At 47.6% G+C, this 20,543-nt stretch overlaps 3 protein-coding genes across 4 annotated transcripts; all 3 read right to left on the minus strand.

Moving 5' to 3' along the window:
• Window positions 1-296: 296 nt before the first annotated feature.
• On the minus strand, window positions 297-6,324 carry tm7sf2 (transmembrane 7 superfamily member 2). Its single transcript, XM_048997943.1, has 11 exons — window positions 5,972-6,324; window positions 5,475-5,539; window positions 5,106-5,302; window positions 4,382-4,436; window positions 3,869-4,063; window positions 3,561-3,664; window positions 3,128-3,247; window positions 2,487-2,655; window positions 2,092-2,172; window positions 1,835-1,957; window positions 297-971 (listed from the first exon to the last, which is right to left on the minus strand). The coding sequence occupies exons 1-11, from the start codon at window positions 6,034-6,036 to the stop codon at window positions 811-813; spliced, it is 1,335 nt and encodes a 444-aa protein (XP_048853900.1). The 5' UTR covers window positions 6,037-6,324; the 3' UTR covers window positions 297-810.
• Window positions 6,325-6,676: 352 nt separating this feature from the next.
• vps51 (VPS51 subunit of GARP complex) lies at window positions 6,677-13,143 on the minus strand. Its single transcript, XM_048997938.1, has 11 exons — window positions 12,655-13,143; window positions 12,136-12,265; window positions 11,117-11,263; window positions 10,682-10,901; window positions 9,265-10,195; window positions 8,933-9,148; window positions 8,279-8,362; window positions 8,037-8,171; window positions 7,842-7,963; window positions 7,243-7,330; window positions 6,677-7,086 (listed from the first exon to the last, which is right to left on the minus strand). Exons 1-11 carry the CDS (start codon window positions 12,838-12,840, stop codon window positions 6,826-6,828), a joined length of 2,520 nt encoding a protein of 839 aa, XP_048853895.1. The 5' UTR covers window positions 12,841-13,143; the 3' UTR covers window positions 6,677-6,825.
• Window positions 13,144-13,705: 562 nt separating this feature from the next.
• Window positions 13,706-19,525, minus strand: frmd8 (FERM domain containing 8). Of its 2 annotated transcripts, none has more exons than XM_048997940.1 (11): window positions 19,173-19,525; window positions 18,666-18,747; window positions 18,172-18,339; window positions 17,948-18,049; window positions 17,436-17,494; window positions 17,132-17,298; window positions 16,621-16,842; window positions 16,363-16,486; window positions 16,056-16,205; window positions 15,710-15,935; window positions 13,706-15,557 (listed from the first exon to the last, which is right to left on the minus strand). In XM_048997940.1, exons 2-11 carry the CDS (start codon window positions 18,745-18,747, stop codon window positions 15,445-15,447), a joined length of 1,413 nt encoding a protein of 470 aa, XP_048853897.1. In that variant the 5' UTR covers window positions 19,173-19,525; the 3' UTR covers window positions 13,706-15,444. The 2 variants fall into 2 exon arrangements, with proteins under 2 accessions (XP_048853897.1, XP_048853899.1); XM_048997942.1 differs by having other exon boundaries at window positions 19,037-19,175.
• Window positions 19,526-20,543: the final 1,018 nt, after the last annotated feature.

Consider the following 20,543-nt stretch of genomic DNA (forward strand, 5'->3'; position numbering starts at 1 on the left):
TTTTCTGATTTATTATGTACTGTATTTACCTGGTTTTAATTTCATTGTCCATACTAAGCACAGCTTTTACATGACTTCTATATGTAATCTCAGTTTGGAAAGGGCGAATTGAAGGTGTACATCTGTCAACTAATATGGCACAAAAAAAGCTTTTTATCAAACACTGAAATGTCCAAACAACTACATTCACTGGAAGTACCATGCCCATGTCAAGGCATGTTAATACTTTCTCTCGTTTGTCAAAAAAAAAAACATGGTTTCACTGTATTTTTTTAAATGAAATATATTAAAATATCTCTGTAGAACTCATAAATTACCCTTTATTTCATACTTAAAAACCTGTTTAGTTCAGGCTGCGGGTAAAGAGTAAAACCATCCTCGGTATAGGTGAGGTTCAAGTGCTGTGGAAGGTCTGGGCACGCCCCAAGTAGCAGGTTCGATGCCAGTCCAGCTCCGTTGCTAAGTTCTGCACTGAGACTGAGCTTGCAGAGGTGGAAAGTTCAGGTCCAGAAAGTAAAAATCCAGACCAAGATTTTGTGTCAGCCAACCAGCCGAGTATAAAGAGTCACAGTCACATAGTACTCAACTGGTTGGTTGAAACAAAATCTTGGTCTGGAGTTTTACTTTTGGGACCGGAACTTGCCAGCTTGTTTGTCTGGGTCTGCATGGTTTCCCTTTATAATAGAAGCAGCTTTGACAGATGACCTCATTCTCCACCCGACCTTCCAGGATGGTTTATTCGTGATTGATGCTGGTGTGAGGTGCTACACCCCAGGTCCAGGGGGCTCACGATGCCCTGGGGTTGGTGGGTCAGTAGATGTAAGGGAAGATCCTGTAGGGCACCCTGCGGCAGTAGGTCTCCCAGGCCAGGCCGTACTTGCTCCTGCATTGCCTCTCGTCCCGAGCCTCCCGGTGGATGAGAAGGACGGTGAAGTACAGGACGTAGAAGTAAGGGAGGATGTGTGAGGTGCCTGGATGAAGTGAGCAAATAGAACCTGCTTTTTTTTTCTGGCAAGACCGGATCAGGCTTCTTACTCTTAATTCCATTAAACCAGTGTTTCTGAAACCAGCCTTCCGGGACCCCCCCCCCCCCCGACAGGCCATGTTTTTGCTCCATCTGAACTCCCAGGAATCCGTGGAGGGAGCAAAAGCATGGCCCGTCTGGGGTGGGGGTCCCAGAGGACTGGTTTGAGAAACTGCTAAATAACTAGAGGCAGCTCTAAAGGGTGGCCATGACCCCCCCCCCCAGGTAAATACTTGGCCAATCCAGTCGCCACCCCTCACCAAAAAAAAAAATATTATAAATTGGTAAACCACAGCTCAACCCATCGATCCGTTGATTGTGGTGTGTCCCCAACTCGAGTGTGAGATGGTTAATGAATAATGATTAATGAATAAATCTGAAAATAATACAAATTATACCAAGAGAGCCAAAATATTACCGGTGACCACCTAATCCATATTGGGGGGGGTCACTATGAGCAACTTCAGGTTTTACAAACTACCTGAAAGGCTCCCTTGCTCGGCTAAACTGTTCGGTTTGTCTTGTACTTTTACTCGTTTGTTTCCTTGATTGAAAGACTCATCCAGCTGTTTCACATTAACATTAGTGACACGTGCATGATTACAGGAGACTGACCAATCAGCATGCAGCAGGAACTCGGCGCTAAAGTGAAATCCGGGCCACCCGATGTTTAACGACAGGTTAAACGTCTATGCCGTCATCTGGATACAGCAATACGACATTAGTCACATGGTCCCCTGAGTGTTCTGTCCATAGCTACTTAGAACTTGATAGGGTGTCTTGGGTGGGGCTGGTGTTCATCTAACTCACCACAGGGGAGTGTCCAGGCAGTGGCCATGAGCAGGTCTCCCAGGTAATTGGGGTGTCGGACAAGCCCCCACCAACCAGACACCAGAAGGCGCTTCCCCGTTGCCGTGGGAATCGTCTCCAAACCTATACGAACGAAGAGCGAATGATAGAAGGTAAACGGTTGTTAAGATACGGACCAGTTAAGTCCAGTATATTTTGGTGCCTCTCGGAATATGGTTATGAGGACAGACAAACTGTAGCTGGACTCCAACGCTGACCTGCTACGCTGGGATGAGTGGGGTCCCGTCGAAACTGGTTCTTCTGTGAGTTGGACTGGCGAAAGATATAATAGCCCACACCTAGATGAGGTAGGGAAAGGCAGCTTAGGCTTGGCACCATGCATTCAGGTCCAGAGAGTAAAAGTCCAGCCCGGGATTTTGTTTCAACCAACTAGTTGAGTACTCTGTGACTGTGACTCTTTATGCGCAACTGGCTGGTTGAAACAAAATCCCGGTCTGGAGTTTTACTCATGAGGCCATCATGGAAAGGTACCATAGTGGTGAAGGATTTGCTTGGACACCTTGAGACAACAGATCTGAGAGTTCAATGCTTTGTAGTGTGTTTACTGAACGGTGCCTGTAAAGTATCTAGCTGGCCGTCGCTCTCACGATACCGTTCATGAAGACGATGGCAGCAGCGCCGACGGGGCCCAGCGGCTGAGGGTGCACCACCAGGAAGTTAGCCTGCAGGCTGTAGGTAAACGGAACCCAGGTCAGGTCCCCGAAGGCCAGCATGAAGCCAAATCCGTCGTGCACGATGTCCATGGTGGTCAGCACGGCCTCCTGGAAAACCCAGTGTGATCGCACATGTGATTTTAGGCGCATTTCAGAAGAGATCAAAAATTTGCATACATATGCAATATCATATGTGACCACTAGGTGGCGCACTCTCCCTGACAATGCTCCAGGAAGGCACCTTAACTTAAATCACAGGCCCACAAACACTGCTGGTTCTTGTGAAATTTTTACTTTCATATACATACCTGCTTGGCTACTACTTATCTCCACAAAGAACTATAATTTTATCCACTCATACAGCTGGACATGACTAGAAGAATTCAGGTTAAGCAGCTACCTCAAAGGAGCCCCTCCCACGAACAAAAGGGACAGGAGACAACAAAACAAACCTAAATATTAGTTTACTGCTGCCCTGCTTAATTTCACCATCCATCCTTTCCATCTCCTATATTTAACCTTGTAGTTTCTCACTTGTTACATGTTTCAACAAGTGATTGGTTCCCGCCCAGTTACTCACCTCATTCCACAGGGCGTCGGCCACATAAAGCAACTGGAAGCCGTTGACCAATAGCATGGCAAGGGATGGGGAGTCTCGTAGCTCCACCTCCTTCATTAGCATACCCAGGTTTATGACAACCTAATTGAAGGGACCTTGAGAATTAGCACCTTTAAAATTTATCATTATTTCCTTATAGAAGAAGAAGAAAAAACACTCCTACACTCTAATGCAGCGTTTCCCAACCCAGTCCTAGGGGACCCACAGACAGTACATGTTTTTGCTCCCTTCCTATTGGGAGCAGGTAGGGAGCAAAAATGTGGACTAGCTGGGAGGGACCAAAATCAGGATTGGAAAACACTGCTCTAATGTATCCGATACAGTTAGATTAGTGGTACTAAACTTTTTACTGAAGGAAAAATTTCACTAGATATTGTGCAATAAATATACTCACCCACCCAATGAGACCAGGCCGAAGCTCACAGAAATACTTGAGGTCAAAGCTTCCGATTCGTGGGTTCAGCTCACGTCCCATAAAAAAATCGTAGAGAGGGTTACCTAAGATAGATGACAAAAACATCATACGCTTCACAATCTAATAGTATTACAAAATTCATTTAGAGAGACAGAAAACCCATCCGTTTTAACGGTCATGTCCAATTCCTAGTATTTAGTGTGTAATTAGGTAACATATTGCTAAATTACATTCATAATGAAGAGCTGAATCACCCAGGCAACCACTGCTGTAATCTGCCCCCATACCTGTATCGCCCCCTAGAGCCAGGGCATGTTTGGGCGCCCAGAATGAACGTATGTAGAGATACAGGGAGAGCAGGAATGACAGGCCCATTGCACATGTCGCTAAAGGCACCAGCAGCTCAAACAGGTACCCCAAAGGCATGCCTAACCACACAGACAAGGCCAGCAGGATGGCGCTGATGCACAGTGCGTGGAAACCTAATAGGTGGAGAGAGAGAGAGAGAGAGAGAGGGGTAAGAAGTCTTTTTTAAAAGGATTCGCTGAAAGCTTTATCAGTGTCTGACATTTAAAAATGAAGAGTATGTTCATTTTCAAACACTAAAGGTGAAATACTGGTACATTTTAAAATTTTCCAATTCTCCAGTGTAGAACCATGCATTTTCTCTGCCTGTGTAATTTTTTGTCCCCACAATTAAACTGGTTGAAGTTTTACACCCATTTATCCTGCCCTGAAGTGTGCCCCCCCCCCCCCCCCCCGCCTGCCCCAGTACGTTCAGCTGCCCAACCCCTGCATACCATTGATAGGATATCTGAGTTTGGTCCCATCTCTGAGCACCATTCCTTCAGCAACCTGAGCAGATAGAATAGCAGAGTAATACTTCATCCATCCCCATTTTGTGTTTTCACCTGCTCCCTGCTCTCTGGGAGACACGCATACAGGTGAGAGCAAACGTGGGGGTGTCGAAGCACATGGTCAGTCAGCATGTAGCACATCTGGAACCAAGACTTAAGAGCCTTGTCTCAAGCAACTGGCCCTGGGACTTGAACCAGCAACCTTCTGGTCATGGGGGAAAGTGTCTTAACTCGTAGAGCCACACACTATCCCCAGGCTGGGACCTTAGTCCATTGGAATGTTGTCCTTTGAAACGACAGTCTGGGTTGAGAGAAGTGCATGGATATAATGTACAACTTTTTAAATACTGAACAATCGTGTGGTTTTGTGTTGAAAACAATACTTAGGTTTAGAATTTCAAGCACAGCTCAAAAACCACTACACTCTGAGGCTTTTCAAGAGCAGGATAAAGCTCCAATGACAGACACAAATGTACCATCACTGGAAAGTTAAGTGCAATTAAGATGAGTGTAATTGGATAATTTGTCCAAGGCTGTCAGGGCAAATATGACGAACTATTTTTGCGCACAAGATAAAAACGTTTACGTATTCATTGCTGCCGCTAAACTAGGCTAATAATGTTTACAGCTGCTGCATGTAGCTGGTAGTCTGAGCGGGCCCTCTCACCTTTCCCACGGGGAACAGATAGAGGACGATCTGCAGGGTCAGCCACCCCAGGACCAGAGCAGCAGCTACGGGGTCCCACAGCTGGGAGGCGGGAGGCAGGGGAGGGGGCCATTGGAGCAGGGCAGCACCGGGGGTGCGGCAGACGGACAGCAGGTAAAGCACAGTCAGCGGCAGGAAGACGGGGATACAGGTGGCGCCTGGGGACGGGGCACAAGCGGGGGGAACAATACCGATACAGAGTTAGAAAAAACACGCAGGGATAAGGGAACAAAAGGGTTTTCTAAAAACACAAATAAATATACACCGATGCAATGTTTCAGAGCCACTACAGCGCGCATTACACAAATATGCGCTTTTCCAAACCCTTACCTAAGGTCCCACCAAATTCCCTGTCCTTCGTGGATGCGCATCTGCGTTTGTCCGGCTTCATTTCACTTATTAAAAACACGCAAGAAAAATCTCATTTCGAATAAAAAACCAAGGGGCGCAATAATAAACTTAATATTTTAAGGACATTTCATTGTTTAGTGAAAGTGTTTAAGCGGTCTTACAGAATCTGGTTGTCAATCAACACAAATCCACACTTCAGATCACTTTTTAAAATAAATTAATAAAAACATTTAAATATGCCCGTTAAAACAGCAAATGCTGACTTTTAAACGAAAACATATTAATAAATGTGTCAGACACCCAAGACTGAAATAGAACAATAGCAAGGGGTCTTTTAGTAAGAAAACCACAGCAATTCAAAACGGAATTACAGTTAATCAGCACGTCGAAATATTTATATTAAAATAGTTACAATGAAACATGTAGGTTAAACGCGGTGTAACCTGGATAAGCAGTTCCAACGACGTGCTACTCACCTTATTTCCACTATATGACAGGTATTAAAAGTCCAAGCGACATAATACAGCTGACAGTGAAGCATGCGCAGTACCGCCCTTACGACTGCCTATCAGGCATAAGCCGGAGCTGAGCCAATAGCGTCTGAGCTCGGTCATGAGATGACGATGGGAAGGGGAAGCGCCGACCAATCAAAATCCAGTCTGCTCGATCGATTGACGGCACCGCGACTCCGAATCGAAGGGGCGTTTCGCGGTGTAATGCATTGCATCTCCGCTTTGTCACTTTCTCGTGTCGCCTTTGTGTGGCTTGGTTTGTCTCTTCTACCGCACCACGTAACAACTTAAACCGCAGCAAAACAATGAAGCACAAAGCATCAAGTATTTAAGATGCACTTTTATTGTTTTTTTTTTTTTTAAATACAACTGCAACACAATCACGTCATCATTGGATCGATTACTAATATATATATATAATTATATAAGGATTTAGAAGAGTAATGTGCAAAGAAAAATCGAATTAATGTTTACTCACAGGCTGCGTGATGCTGTCGTTTTTGGGATGTTTCCCAAGAATATTACAGCCTTACACTTCACACCAGCGAAGTTTCAACTGACAGCTCTTTTTAGCCCCTGCCGTAAATGAGCTGCCTTCAAACTCTCCCAAGAAAAATCCAGTAGTGACCTCATTTGCCAGCAGATGATAATTAATCCACACATTCAGCTTTTGATCCAGTATTTTGCCTTGTTTTTTTTTTTTGCCCTTATAACACTGCAGACACAATTTAAGGTTCCCCAAACATCTCCTAAGCCATCTAGGCACAATTAGTGATAAATCTTTAAGACTGCTAAAGCCCTCCCAGTTCGCCGCAGGGCTACCCCCTCTCGCAGATGACCTCGATGACGCTCTGCTCCATGGGCGCGGGGTCCAGGCACCGATGGGCCGCACTGCCCACGATCTCGTCCAGCAGGAAATGTACCAGGTTCTCGTCGGACACAAACCGCCACAGGTACATCTGCAGGTAGTGGCAATCCACCTGGATCTGCTGCAGGCCGTAGCGGCCGAAGGTGCGCAGACGCACACACTCCAGGAACGTCTTGAGGCTGATCTTTATGATCCCTGTCAGCACCGACACCTGAAGCAAGAGGCAGTCGACATTTCAAATGCTTTGACAGAAGCTCCCTAAGCAAGACACTCAGTAGGAGACAAGTGAGCTCTATGTAGCGCTTCTCAAACCAGCTGAGGAACGGCGCACTCAACACGACCGAATTTAGCTAGCAGGTGATCTGACCTTGTTGAACTCCACAGGGCTGAAGATGTCGATCCTCTCCGAGAAGAGCTTGTGAATGTTACTCAGCAGGTTGGTGTCCATAGGAGCACTGTAGGAAACCATGGAAACCGACGAGCCCCATGTAAATACTGACGCTATGCAAACGTTAATGGAACGGTGACACATGTCCTACAGTCATGACGCGCTCCATGAAATGTGACCAATTCCCATCGTCAGCAGCCACCAGCTGAACTGACCTTTAATTCCAGCACGTAATGGTGAGATTAAAGCCATTATTCAAACGATAAATCATCACAGCTGCTCTTCCAGACATTTAACGATTGCTAATTAGAAAGTTCTCGGCCATCCTACAGTACTTGTAAAATTCGACGACTTGGTTACAGAAAAGATGAAGGTTTGGTATTCATGGATTACCGTGCTGTTACTGTCCATCACCAGTAACCAGGTAACCCGGCCAGTAAATGACAGCACAGGATAATTCCACTATATTTACAGTGATACATGTTAGATAACATTGATAATTCACTGGCAGATCTTAAGTCATAAACACCCCCTATTTCTTAGCATTTTGGTATTTACCACCTTTAGGGACGCCTTACCTGGGAGTATAGCTGGGGGCGTAGCGGACCTGCTGCCTGGAGCTGCTGTAGACGGAGAAGGTCCTCTTGCTAGAGTCGCTGCTGTGGGCCTTCCTCACGCCCTCTTCATACAGCAAGCCCACCTGACGGGGCAGATTTCAGTCAGGATCTGGGCTCCAGCAGGGTTTGCCGTATGGCCCTGAGGGTGGTGCTCACCTGCACGTCTATAGAAGTGGTATCTTCCACGACCCTCTTCATGACGGCGCGCACGTTGCGCGGCTCGATGGTGTTGACCCAGTCCCGCGTCTCCACGCTCTTCCGCAGCATCTGGGAGATGATGAGGCCCTGTACCTGCGAGGCACACGGCACCGGAGGTCACTGACTGGACGGCGATCACCGGCATGGTGTTTTAATATGACGCAGGTGGACTGGTCGGCCATGTGGGGGCGCCAACGCACCTTAACGTAGTGGTTGAGCAGCTTCTGTGCGGCCTCGCGGGCCTCGGAACACAGCGCCGTGACGGGTGTCACTGGGGCGTGATGCTGGGGGGGGGGGGGGGGGGGGCGCAAGGAAGAGAGAAAAGCAGAATTTACATCTGAGAAGCTCCTGGTCAACTAAACCGAAGCAAATACATTCTATAGGAGTGTTAGGCCACATCAGCTGGATGAGTGATGTCCTGCCCCAGTCTATACTGGAGATTATAATTAGCTAACGTTTACCGTCTGAACAATTATTTCAATAAAATAGATAAAAGTAGCCCAGAATTTCAGTTTATTTCTAATATCCATGAATATACTGTGGCTAAAGTATCAGATGGTTAGTGCTTAAATGTCTTTCATATTAATATTCTGTCTCATCAGTTTCTTGCACTATAACCAGCGAGACTGTAATTTCATATCATGGATCACATAGCTGAAGATACTTTGACTTTAACCAGCTACGGTTTGGATAAATCTGAAGGCGACTGATGGCATCATCCAGGCATGAGCAGGCGGGTGACCAGTCAAGCTGAATCGCTATCCGATGGCCGCATCAATAAATCCACCGAGAGTATCGAGCCGGACTCAGGCATCTCATTTGAAGTGTTACAGGTCGCTATTCGGCTCGGTTACCTGCGCCAGGAACTGTTCGTCCGTGAGGGTGAGGATGTAGGAAATGGTGGAGGTCTCGTAGTCCAGGCAGAGCCGCGACAGCAGTAGCAGCAGGGCGGGAGGAGTGGAGCCGCCCCGGTCGCCGGCGCTCTCGCAGAACTGGCGCGACGACTGGCACACGAACTTGACGAAGCTCACCACCAGACCTTCGCGAACGCCCTGGCTGCAGAACTCCCCCTGGGGGCCAGGGGGCGCCAGAGAAAGAGCTGGGAGTCAGAACATTGCCCAGCAAGTGGAGACAGACACAGAAACCGACAAATTCCTTACGCGCGAAAGCAAAAGTGAGGACTCACCTTGAAGTACGGCTTGTTGGAGAAGGTGATGTCTTTAGCCGTGAAGAGGTGTACGGATGCCAGCACTGACTTAATCTGGTTCAAAATGGATGCGGACAGAGAGGCTAGGAGCTCTGGGAGACTTGGAGCAGCGTCCTTACCAGGCGCTGTCCCCCCCAGGATTCCTCCACCCGGGGGCACTACCGACCCCCCCACGGATATGCGTGGAGTAGCCAGAGCCTGCCTCACATCAGTCAGGCTGTCCAGGTAGAAGCTCTGCAGGGCAGCCAGGTACTGCTTGATCCGCTCCCTAGCGGCCCGCACCACAATCTCAGTGCCCAGGCTTGGTACTGCAGACCCAGGGAGCAGTTTGGATACGGCCTGGAGGCGCCGATGAAAGCGGTCCAGAGCCCGGACCAGCAACGAGTTATCACCCACTCCCTTCTCCTCCTGTATCCTGCGCTCCACCAAGTTAAAGTACCGAGCAGCCAAGGTGTCAACAAAGCTGTGGAGCTTGCCACTAGCCATCTTGGGGATGTTCTTCGATGCCAGGTCGCCCTCTTGTGGACGGTTAATGAACAGCTCCTGATAGGAGGCAATGACCAGACAGAGGCTGCTGACAAACTCGTTGCAGCCTCTGTCAATAAATTCTAAAATGTCTGTCCTGGCGGTGGGAGACGGGAAAGAATTTGTCGTTGGGGAGCTCAAATCAGTCGGAGTGCCAGCAAGAGGGGACGCGGACGGCTTGCTAGTGGAATTGGTAGAGAGACCGGACGCAGCGATTGGCCCGGGAGTAGGCTCTCGGAGCTCCGCCTCCAGGCCGAGGAGGTTGGCTTCCAGTCTGGTCTGGGCGTGGCTGAGAAACTTGTCACAGAGCTCCTCTGCTGGCTCGTCCAACTGCAGCAGCAGCTCGACACACTCCGACAGGTCTTTGGCGCTCGAGCCGCCATCCCTGGAAAATCCCCACAAACAGGCCACATTTACTAAACATATCCTTGCAGTTTTCATGCTATTCTAAAAGACAGCAAACCAATCACGGGCACATGGTGGCTCAGTGGGTCGCACGTTCGTCTGATATCTGCAGGGCTAGGGATTCAAATTCCATCCCCAATCTGTGTGTCTGGAGTTTGATTGGCCTGAGTTGAATGGTTTTCTTTTACAGTCCAAAGACAGACTGGACTCTAAACTGCCCATAAAGAGAGACTGTGCAAATCCGTCTTTTATAAGGCTGCTCCCCTGCCTTGCACCTTGTGCTTCCTGGAATTACCTCTTGCCTTCTACCACAACACTGTACCGGACAAGCAGTTGTGGTCGAATAATTTGTATTCTTGTAACGTTAAAGGAAATACGTTTTTCCATTTTCCTAGTGTTGACTTAGCGACAGGTCTCTTGTGACAAACATCTCACGAAATCTGGCGGATTAAAATCCCGTCCTGACCTGAATTTCTGCCTCAGTTGTTGGGCCAGCTGGTCCATGATGGCGTGGCAGTCGTCTTGGATGCCACGGAAGGAGGGCATGTGGCTGTACTGCTTCAGTACGGAGCGGGCGCGACGGTACGAGCTCACGGCCTGCGCGTACGCCTGCAGCTCCAAGCATTTGTTGAGCCGCGCCGGGAGCTCGAACAGAAACTGTAGCTTGCGTAGGAGTGTGTGGACACCTACGGCAGGGGGAGTTGGGGGTCTTAGCTTACAATGGCCCTTCTCTACATGCCAGACACAGCCTAGCGGTTAAGGAGCTAAGCTAGTGAGTGTAAAGCATACTATTCCAAAATGGTTAGCATTAGCCGCTGGCTAATTAGCATTAGCGGAACGTGCTAGCTGAAAAACCCTTTCAGAGAAAGGGTGAAACTAGGGCTGGACGCTAGTGCAGTACCAGACAGCTTGGTGATCTGCGCATGCTGGTCCTGCAGGGTGCCGCTGATCAGCGCGCTGAACTCGGTGATGGCTGCCATGTTGGCGGACAGGCAGTCCATCTCATCTTCCATCTTCTTGAAGTCATTCTTCATTTTCCTGATCGTGTCTGTAGCCGCAAGAGGAGGTGAAAAGGACCCCTCGTTATTATTCACGCCTGGGCACACAGCATGTGTGCATTAAGGAGTCACGGGTTTATAATCCCAAGAGGAAAAGACGCGCATTCCGTGGGCGATGCTAGCATTTGACCCTCAGTCCCCAAGAAAAAATAGGGTTGCTGAATCCTCCTTAATTAAGGTTTAGAATTCGCACAAAGGGATAAATGAGACAGGTAAGCCGCATTTGCTGCTGGCTTTGGACTGTGCTAACACGTACGTGTGTTGTTTGTTTCACTCATTTCTCAGTTTATGGATGTGCGTCTGTGATTAATATATTTCTTTTTTTGCAAACTCCAACATGCGTCTTCCCTGCTTCTCATTAACGAAGGGTTTCTTCTTTGCTTTACAGGACTTCAGTCCTGCTTCTGTGAGCCTGATGCGAACTGTCCCAGCAGTGCACTTCACACCTGCGCTTAATGTTTCTCATTCCTTCTGAAGGTCACTTGGTGTCATCCTGCGATTCATGAGAAACTGTCGTATAAGTTAACAGTCATCGCTGGCATTAGAAAGCCGCTTCCGCCCTTTACCTAGCAGGTTTCTGGTCGTTCCCAGTGTCTCCTGTTTCACCTTGTTCTTGTGTACTGCGGTTTTACAAATTTTGAGCCCAGAAGCAACCTGCCAAACAGCTTTCTGCAGGCAAAACCACGATTAAACCAGGTTTAAAAATGCATATAAAAAAAATATGAAGTGCTCTCTTAACTTTTCCAGTGCAGTATTCAAGCTGCAAGATCCTAACATTATCAGCGTCTAATGCAAGCTCCCTGTACATTTTCTTAACCCTTCATTCATTCCCATCATCGCCTTTAAGCCCAGAACCGCTGACCTGTAGCGGAGATGAATTTGTTGTAGTTCTCGTAGACCAGCGTCTGCATGTCGCTGTCTAAGGCGCGGATCTGCTTCACCATGCAGCTCTCCTGGTCCATCAGCTCAGCCAAAGAGCACTCCTTCCTCAGCTGAAAGCCCGACATACAAAATAAATTTTACACATTTACATATATATAACCCAGAACTCTGACATGCAATGTATTGTGACGTAATAATAATGGTCTTATTTTATTGTCATTTAATGCATTCCTGATATATACATTTCTCATCAATCAACTGATGACGAAACTTTAACTCTTATAATTCTTATTAATAATACTCCAATGTATGCTTATTCATTTTGAGATCGCTAATAGAAGCACAGCTAAACGCGAGCTAGCTGGATAACACGGTGCCGGACACTCTTACTGCGATCATAGATTATCTTCTTCTATACTATACTTACTATACTATACTTACTATACTATACTTCTTCTATACTAGGGATGTATAATCGAACAGCCGATGCTGTATTCACCTTGTTGAGATAGACCTCCGGGTCGAAATGCGGCCCGTTGATGTCGCACGGGTCCAGCGACTCGGGCTTATCAGAGCTCTTGCCCTCTTCATTGAGCCCATAATACAGCTTCAGCATGCCGTGCACCCTGCGTTTCCGCGCCGGCTCCGAATCCGGCGGCGTCGTGGCACCGACGTCGGCGTCCATTTCAGCCCGGTTCTCCCAAAAACACCGATGAAAGGACGGCACCGACAGACAAGACAGAAGGCAGTACCTGGGGTGGATACGATCACTTCCTTACGTACAACAATAACGCCATCCAGCGAAACGGAAATGCAGGTCCCGTATTGTATGTAATATGTCTGCACTTAAAAACATTGTCCAATAAAGTGACACCCAGCCGAATATAAATATAGAGGAAAAGGGAAGACTGTAAGAACAGAGCAATGATTAAATACGAAAACAAACAAAATTTAAAAGGAAATGTAGCATCACATCCACTTCAAGCATGTGAAAATAGTACTGTGCATCTCCTCGTTAGTATAGTGGTGAGTATCCCCGCCTGTCACGCGGGAGACCGGGGTTCGATTCCCCGACGGGGAGACGATTACCTTTTTTTTGTGGATCTTCCGGTTAAAACCCTGTAATTGGAAGGTTGGTGGTTTAAACCAGAGTTTGTAGCATAACATCATATATACAGTTGGGATAAACGTGTCTGCTAAATATGACGTCGACTGTACTCCTGCAAAATGGTGACCATAAGGATTGCAACTAGGATTCCTGCCGGTTTTTTCCCCAGGGAAGGCAAAATACCGGCACCCTAACACACAGTCAGAGGAAGCAACTTCAATCCAAACTGCATTATCCAGGTGAAAAAGAAAGCTTTTTAATCTAAAAAATGTAGCAGCATGTGTCCATGGTCCAAGCTTACCTCTGGTTAAACGATCTCTAATACCATTTGCTAGAGTTCATCGGGAAGACCTGTCAGAGAACACACGACGTACACTTTTCCTAAATCTGAACAAAAACAATGCGCTGGGACACATAGACAAGAAGCATCACACACCTCACGTATTTACGCATATATTTTATTTATCGTGAATACACCATGAGCACATTTACCACAGATAATATAAAAATCTATTAATCAACACTATTTACTTTAGTCAAAAAATGTATAAAGTGAGAGTATACAGTAGAAGTGTTTGCTAATGCTTTTGGATAGTCGTAGTTAGTAAGGTTTGGTAGTCCGTGTTAAAAAAAAAAAAAAAAAAACTACGAAATAATGAAGTAGATCATGTCAAGTCCCTCTGATGATGACGATCACTGCAATTATCGTGGGTACCACATGAGGGCGTCATTGTGCAGTGTCACTGCATCGAGGGTATTACTAGCAGTCATCTAGCAGTTACTACCAATCTTCGTAACAGACCATCTCCACCAGAAGGGATACAGCACTCACATTTTTAAACAGAAACGGACAAAGACGAGGACTTGATGCCGGAGAGTTGTCACGTGATCGCAAATATAAAAAGGCACTTTACGTTTAGCTCATTTCCAAAATGCCGGCGAAGGCCAGTTAGATCACAAAAGTACGAGCGCACGAAGGTGGCGACCTCGCCCCATCAGTGTTTACGCTGACCGTGACAATAACAAAAACGATATTAATGGTGATTTGGTAACTTCCATTATCTGACAATTACAGCAGAGATATATAAATAAGTGCAATATTAAAGTGTCCTCTCAGACTGTCTTGCTTATAATTCTACAGGGGGTATAACAATAGAAAACACCCAGGCAATCAAGAGAAACGCTCACATACGGCAGCTCGGAGGCTACATCATGCATAGATCGTGTGTGGAGAGTCATTTGGTGTTCATATTGCATACATGATATTGCATAAGTATTGGATTGTGTTATTGAAACATCCTATTTGTAAACATTATTTCTTCTGTCCGAAAGGATGTTTTTTTGACATGTACATGTCCATGTTTCATAACGTGATTTAGCTTTCTGAAGCATGAATTTGCTAAGGTTCCTTACAGCTAATGCCGTGTGACACGGAAACACAGGGATCACAGTCCACGTTACTCTGAGCCCGTGTCTGACTGGCGATGTTACCACCTCGCGTTTCCTGGTTTTTCTGCCCGGAACCTTTTATTTGACCATTCCACACAAAACCTAAGCTCTAAGCAAATGGCAGACAGGTGCTATCTGGTCGTACCATGTGCGCGACGCAGCAGACCTCGTGCTGAAATGTCTCCCAGCACTCCAAGTGGACAGTTTCAATATACAAATTCTGTCCTGAAAAATGCAAAAGCTTCCTCAAAAAGAGGGAAAAGGAGACTTCAGTTTGTACAGAGCAGAATAACAGATGGAGCACAGGGCTGCTGGCGCAGAGTTAGATAGATCGAAGTACTGCCGCCTTCTGAGAGAAACGCAGCCCATAAATATCAGAATATAAGGGTACTTCTGATTATCAACATTTTTTTTTCCTTCACAGTATGATCACCGATCTGGGTGAAAAATCATAACAGAAGTTAGACTGATCACGTGACTGAAAATCAACACTCAACTGCCTTCTATTTCGTTAACCGAGTTCGAACATCTACCTCATTACGATACTCTGAGTTAAATAAGTTAAATTTAATACAGACTACAGAGATTTAATGTATATGCTTGCAGCTTGTTATTGTCGCCTTGGTCCTTAGTTTGGTCCTCCTCAATCACTTGTCACGTGCTCCAGTTTATTTTTTTCAGTGTGAAGGTTCAGTTTTGGTCTCTGGGCAGCAGGGGGCGGTTGCTCAGGGCTCACCCCTGCTCCAGGCTCTCCGTCACCTGGACGGCGGAGTAGGCGGGAGCGGCTGCCTGACGGTTGAAGAACGACGCTGCTCTTTTTGGTTTCAGGCGCTTAATCTCCTTGCCTGGGGGGGGGGGGGGGGGGGGGTTTACAAACATAGCACAGGGGTCACATGACACGTCAGAGGTCACAAAGTGCCATTTTGTGTAGAATACACTGCCCATAACAGGTTTTCCTTAATTCCTGGGAAAGTTCCTGCGAGGAAATGGACCTCACCGTCGTCCACGTAGCTGATGGTGCTGAGGGTGTGGACGCGGCTGCACACCACGCTGCTCTGCCTGCGCAGCTTCCCGCGCTGGCCCCCCCTCGGCCTGCCAGCAGCCCCTGCTGCGCCCGCCTGTGCCTGGGGGGGCCCGAGGTCGCCATCTGAGCCCGTCGCCGTCCCCTCCGCGATGGCCCGCAGCTCCACGCAGAACTCGATCAGGCCGCTCATTAGCTCCGCCTGCAACATAGAAACAGCCAGTCCCCTTCAGGATGATCGTTACGGCCGCACCTCTTCACCTGGGAACTGACGTTCTGCACACAACGCCACCCGGTGGAAGCCCTTCCCAGAGTGCATTGCCTGTTTAGAGTAGATCTTCAGCAGCCTGTTAACAGGGGTTCCTGCCTCATTGCCGTCAAACTCGAGCCACAGTATGTGCGAGTCGCCCTCCCCTTCAGGGTAACTGTGGTCCCAGGACAGCTCGCTGAAGCGCAGGCCCAGGAGGATGTGCTGGGGGTACAAAAGAACAGCAGAGCACAGTGCTATTATACAGTGGACCTCCCTCCCTTATCCACTGTAATGTGATGAAATCTTGCACTGTTCAGCCCTGGCAGAGCACTTGAGGGAACACTGGCATCAAACCAACCCCCGACTGCCCAGTGCTCACCTTCTCTTTGACATCCATGATGTACACCCCCTCCAGGCTGATGCCCACGCTGACGGCCTTGCGACCCCCCCGATGCAGGATGCCCTGGGCGGGCTTGTCGATGTCTCCCGTGAAGAAAGCGCACCTGTGATCGGCAGGAAACACAGGTCATGCCTAGTAACTCTCGCTAGGTAACAAGGGGCAGCTAAACTTTTAAAACACGCTAAATTAAAATGGCAAGTGCGTAAATACCCGCTCGAAACACCCGCCCCTGCTTACCCATAGTAAGGCAAAGCGTGACAGGTGCTGAGGTACTTCCGCAGGTAATGAGTCGGCTCCTGCGGGCTGCCGTCCTCGGCGCCGTGGCTAATGGCGGCGTACTCCTCGAGCAGCTGCTGCTCCAGGCCTGCCTGGCGGGCCGCTCTGCCCCTCAGAGTCGACAGAAGCCCCCCGCTGCCTCCTGCCACGTGGGCTGGCACAAAGCACGAGAGCTTCTTCTCCCTGTGAGCACGGCAGGGAGGAAGAGGGGCGGCTCTGAACGTTTCCGGGAAGCGAAGAGGGGTCATCCGGCAAGCGTGACGCTTATGGAGTTTTATTCACACAGAAATGCCCCCCGAGGACAAACCGAAAAAATGATTGGCTCAGAGAGATAACCAATCAGATTGTAGAAGAGGTGGATCCAGGCAACTATAGGAGGCTGGACCGACCAGATGTCAACTCATCCCATTTTTATAGAAGTAAAACCACAAGTAAATCTCCCGCAAGCTAGCGTGAGAAGGGCTCGGCATACCGTACGGCAGCCAAGGCTTTGGCGGGGTCCAGGCCCGGCTCCAGCTCCAGGGCACAGGAGAGTGCACCCAGCCTCAACCAGTGCTCGGGGTCGCAGGGGTACCGGCCCCCCAGGACATTGTCCTTCGCCTCCTCGTACAGGAGCTTCAGTACGGCCTCCTCTTCTATCTGTGTGGCCGGAAGGAGGAGGAAAGAGAACTAAAATTTAGCTGAAAAAATGGGGAGACAGAACTACCGATTAAAAAACACAAACGTCTGCCCATGCAGATAACGCCATAAAGCATCTACAGGGGAGCTCGAAGTACCTGGAGCTCTTTGGCTCGGGGAAAGAAGACGTTTCTCCTGTACTGCAGAAATGGCTCATCTGGGTGGTAACAAGAGAGGGGAAATGAACGCAAGGCACGGACAGGAAGACAAAGCAACAAGTCAGCAAGTCAGACGGAGGTTACAACAGGAATCTGCTGATACGGCACTGCAGTGCTTTCCCAGTAAATGTCAACCGTATAAAGCAAACATTTTTTAAAAAGCCATTCTGGATAAGAGAAAGTCATTCTTAGGTTGTTCCTATTATCATATTTTTATAGATTTGGCCGTGAATAACACGGTAGTCAGGGACACAAACGAGCAGCAAGGCCACAGAAATGAAAACTCCCCCCTGTCATTAACAGCTTGGTTTAACCCGAAAAAAATAACCAATAAAAAAAAGGGGCACCCTGTGATTGACAGCACACAGAATTCCACCCATTGGAGGACCTGAAGCCTGGTACTGGACTAAAACACCGAAGCAGAGGGGTGCAAAAATAATGGGGGTGCCAACCCTGCGAGATGTCCTCCTCCGAGGCCTCGGTGAAGCGGTACAGCAGGTCCTGCCACTGGCGGCACAGCTTGTATGGCTGGTGTTTGGGCTTCAGCTGCAGCTCTGGGGGGCAGAAGCGAGGCAGGCATTAAATGCTGGGGAAGAAGCTACCAAAAGTCCATCACGCATTTCTGCATCCATCAAATAGGGGGCGCAAGTGGGGAAAGCAGGGCAATGGAGGATACCTAGCAGGGGGGAGCAGAGCCAAAAGGCGAAGGCGTCCTGCGCCGAGTCCGGGATGTGCAGCGTTTCCCGCACACTGCGGCCCAGCTCCTGCACGGTGATGTAGCTGACCCCCTCGAAGCAGAGGTGCACTGCGCTGTCCCCGACCAGGTATATCAGCACATCCTGGGCTAGAGCGAGGAACGCAGGCAAGAAATTACCCAAACAGGCACATGCCCAATTTCACCGTCTTCTTTACACATTGAAAGATGCAGCTAAATCTGTGCTTTGAAATATTAAGCTATGGTTATCGTTTCTATTAGTCATTTTTGCATATTTTTCTTGCCGACAATAAAAAAACACTGATTGACAACAGGTGTACAAAGACATTAACTCTGATTATTTGTTAGTCTTTTTTTTTTTTTTTTTAAAGTGGACAGAAACAACACAAGACCAGTGGACGGCAAAAGCGATTAGGACACTGGAGTAGGAGGTCGCAGAGGCAGGAGCTCCTTACCGCGGAGGCCAGATGAAGACACGCTGCCCCTCTGCGAGTGTCCCGGCTGCTCGGGCAAGCTGCCGCACTCCCCTCCCTCCATCTACCGGCACACAGGCGGCCGCTGTTTATCATAAGCAGCCAGCTACCACAATCCCCCAACCCTCACTGCCGCATTGGCACTTAATTACATCAAACAAACGACTTACACTAAATAACCAGATTAACTGAAGATGCAGCGTGTGCTTTTCCCAACCCACTTATCCTTATTCACAGCTTCGTGTTAAAATAATATCGCACAACTAATAACAATAATCAATAACCAGAACCAGGGGGATCTCTATTCGGCTGTCGATTAATCATTTTAAAGCTTCGCCGCCCCAAACACTGACCGTAAATAGTGGGTGTAGTTAGCTTAGCCGCCTAGCTAGCGGCAGCTTCCCGACCAAAGGCGGCGGAAAGGCGACGCCATTCCACCCACGTCAAAACACGGGGTTTAAAATGTATATTTGTGAAATATAAATGTACCTGGCCCGTTCTCAAAGTGCGAAATAAGCCGTCAACTTCGACAAGAAAGCATGAAAGTAGCAGGAAGACAGACGGCGGATATTAATAACGCAGGCTGGAGAGGCGCCGATCCTAACCCGGATACAGTCACCCTGCTACGGCCCCGGGACCGGCCCTCCGTGGCGGATACCTCCGCCTATCCTCCCCTTTCCAAGGAACCGCTCATTAGAGCAGTTTTCCCTTGGATGATCGGGATTTCTCAATGTACATCGAACAGCCTTCTGCCATTGTCACTTCAAGCCGAACTACTACATTCTTCAGCCAATCCCTGCATCTGCATGGCGTGACACTCATACTTTCAGACGCAAGAAATCTTACGGCAAATCTGTATTATTCCGTTGCACACCTAAAATTAGCTACATCAGAAGCGTTGGGGTAGCTTGCAAACCCTACTGACTATTTACTAGGTAATAAAACTCCTGCATACATATAAATGCGTGTGCGGACTTGCCTCGAATAGAAAATCTCACGCCAGCCAACTGACCAAAGTTTGCAACCCCAACGTATTTTGTTATATAGTAAAGCCAATTTTGTGTTGTTGTACGTATCGTGCCGATACTTTATGCTCTATACCAGCTTGGCAATAATATGGGATGAGAAAACGAAATACGTAATTATAATTTGTTCAAAGTTTAACTGAGTTTATGCGCAGTTAGGTCAGTTCAACGATACAATGTAACGACGGTGAAGTAATTTTAACATTCAGGCATTCGGATGTTTCTGTCAATCCCCCACAAACAACTAAAATCACATGTCGATGGGGAGATAATGGAAAAGCCGCTGTACCCGCATAACCAAACAGAATGGCCCTTCTTCGATAGGTAATAAAATTCTCCTAATGCCAAACTAAATAGCTGGTTTCCGGTCGTGAAGACGGTACAGTAAGGAGCATTCTGTAAAGTTCAGATGCTTTACATTTATTAACAGCTGATTTTCCTGTAGGCATATATTATAAATTTAAAATAAAAGGAACAATCACTCAATAGCTCTAGAATGACTGAACATTTCCCTTAAGTTTTTACATAGCAAAAGACTAAATCAGAGTACATTACAGCCCTGTGCTTGGCAAGTGAAACTACAAATGAATGAATTTCATGATGAATTTTGGTACATTTTTGTTTGTTTTAAAATCCAATACGTATTTAACGAACTGATGCATACTGCTATAAAACAGGTTGTAGAACAAATTATGTCCGCTAGAGGGCATGCCGTTAATTTGCCACCCTTTTGGTAAAGTTTTGTTTTGGTAATTTTTTATTTACACAAAAAAACTAAACAAAAAGTGAAAATGAAATAACAATAGAAAATTGCGAAACTATTATAACATTGGAT

Source organism: Brienomyrus brachyistius, unplaced genomic scaffold (genome assembly GCF_023856365.1).
Source record: "Brienomyrus brachyistius isolate T26 unplaced genomic scaffold, BBRACH_0.4 scaffold35, whole genome shotgun sequence".
NCBI lineage: Eukaryota > Metazoa > Chordata > Actinopteri > Osteoglossiformes > Mormyridae > Brienomyrus > Brienomyrus brachyistius.

Bases quoted from the DNA above. Each gene is read 5' to 3' on its own strand.
- tm7sf2 (XM_048997943.1), bottom strand. From the start codon at position 6,036: ATGCTTCACTGTCAGCTGTATTATGTCGCTTGGACTTTTAATACCTGT. The intron at 3,248-3,560 runs GTGAGTATATTT...CCCTTCAATTAG, and splicing joins GGCCTGGTCTCATTGGGTGG to GTTGTCATAAACCTGGGTAT. The intron at 1,958-2,091 runs GTCAGCGTTGGA...TCGTTCGTATAG, and splicing joins CACTCATCCCAGCGTAGCAG to GTTTGGAGACGATTCCCACG.
- vps51 (XM_048997938.1), bottom strand. From the start codon at position 12,840: ATGGACGCCGACGTCGGTGCCACGACGCCGCCGGATTCGGAGCCGGCG. The intron at 8,172-8,278 runs GTGCGTTGGCGC...TGTGCCTCGCAG, and splicing joins TGCTCAACCACTACGTTAAG to GTACAGGGCCTCATCATCTC. The intron at 7,087-7,242 runs GTCAGATCACCT...CTCTTGCTTCAG, and splicing joins GCCCTGTGGAGTTCAACAAG to GTGTCGGTGCTGACAGGGAT.
- frmd8 (XM_048997940.1), bottom strand. From the start codon at position 18,747: ATGGAGGGAGGGGAGTGCGGCAGCTTGCCCGAGCAGCCGGGACACTCG. The intron at 16,487-16,620 runs GTAAGCAGGGGC...TGCCGATCACAG, and splicing joins CACGCTTTGCCTTACTATGG to GTGCGCTTTCTTCACGGGAG. The intron at 15,936-16,055 runs GCAATGCACTCT...TCTATGTTGCAG, and splicing joins TGAAGATCTACTCTAAACAG to GCGGAGCTAATGAGCGGCCT.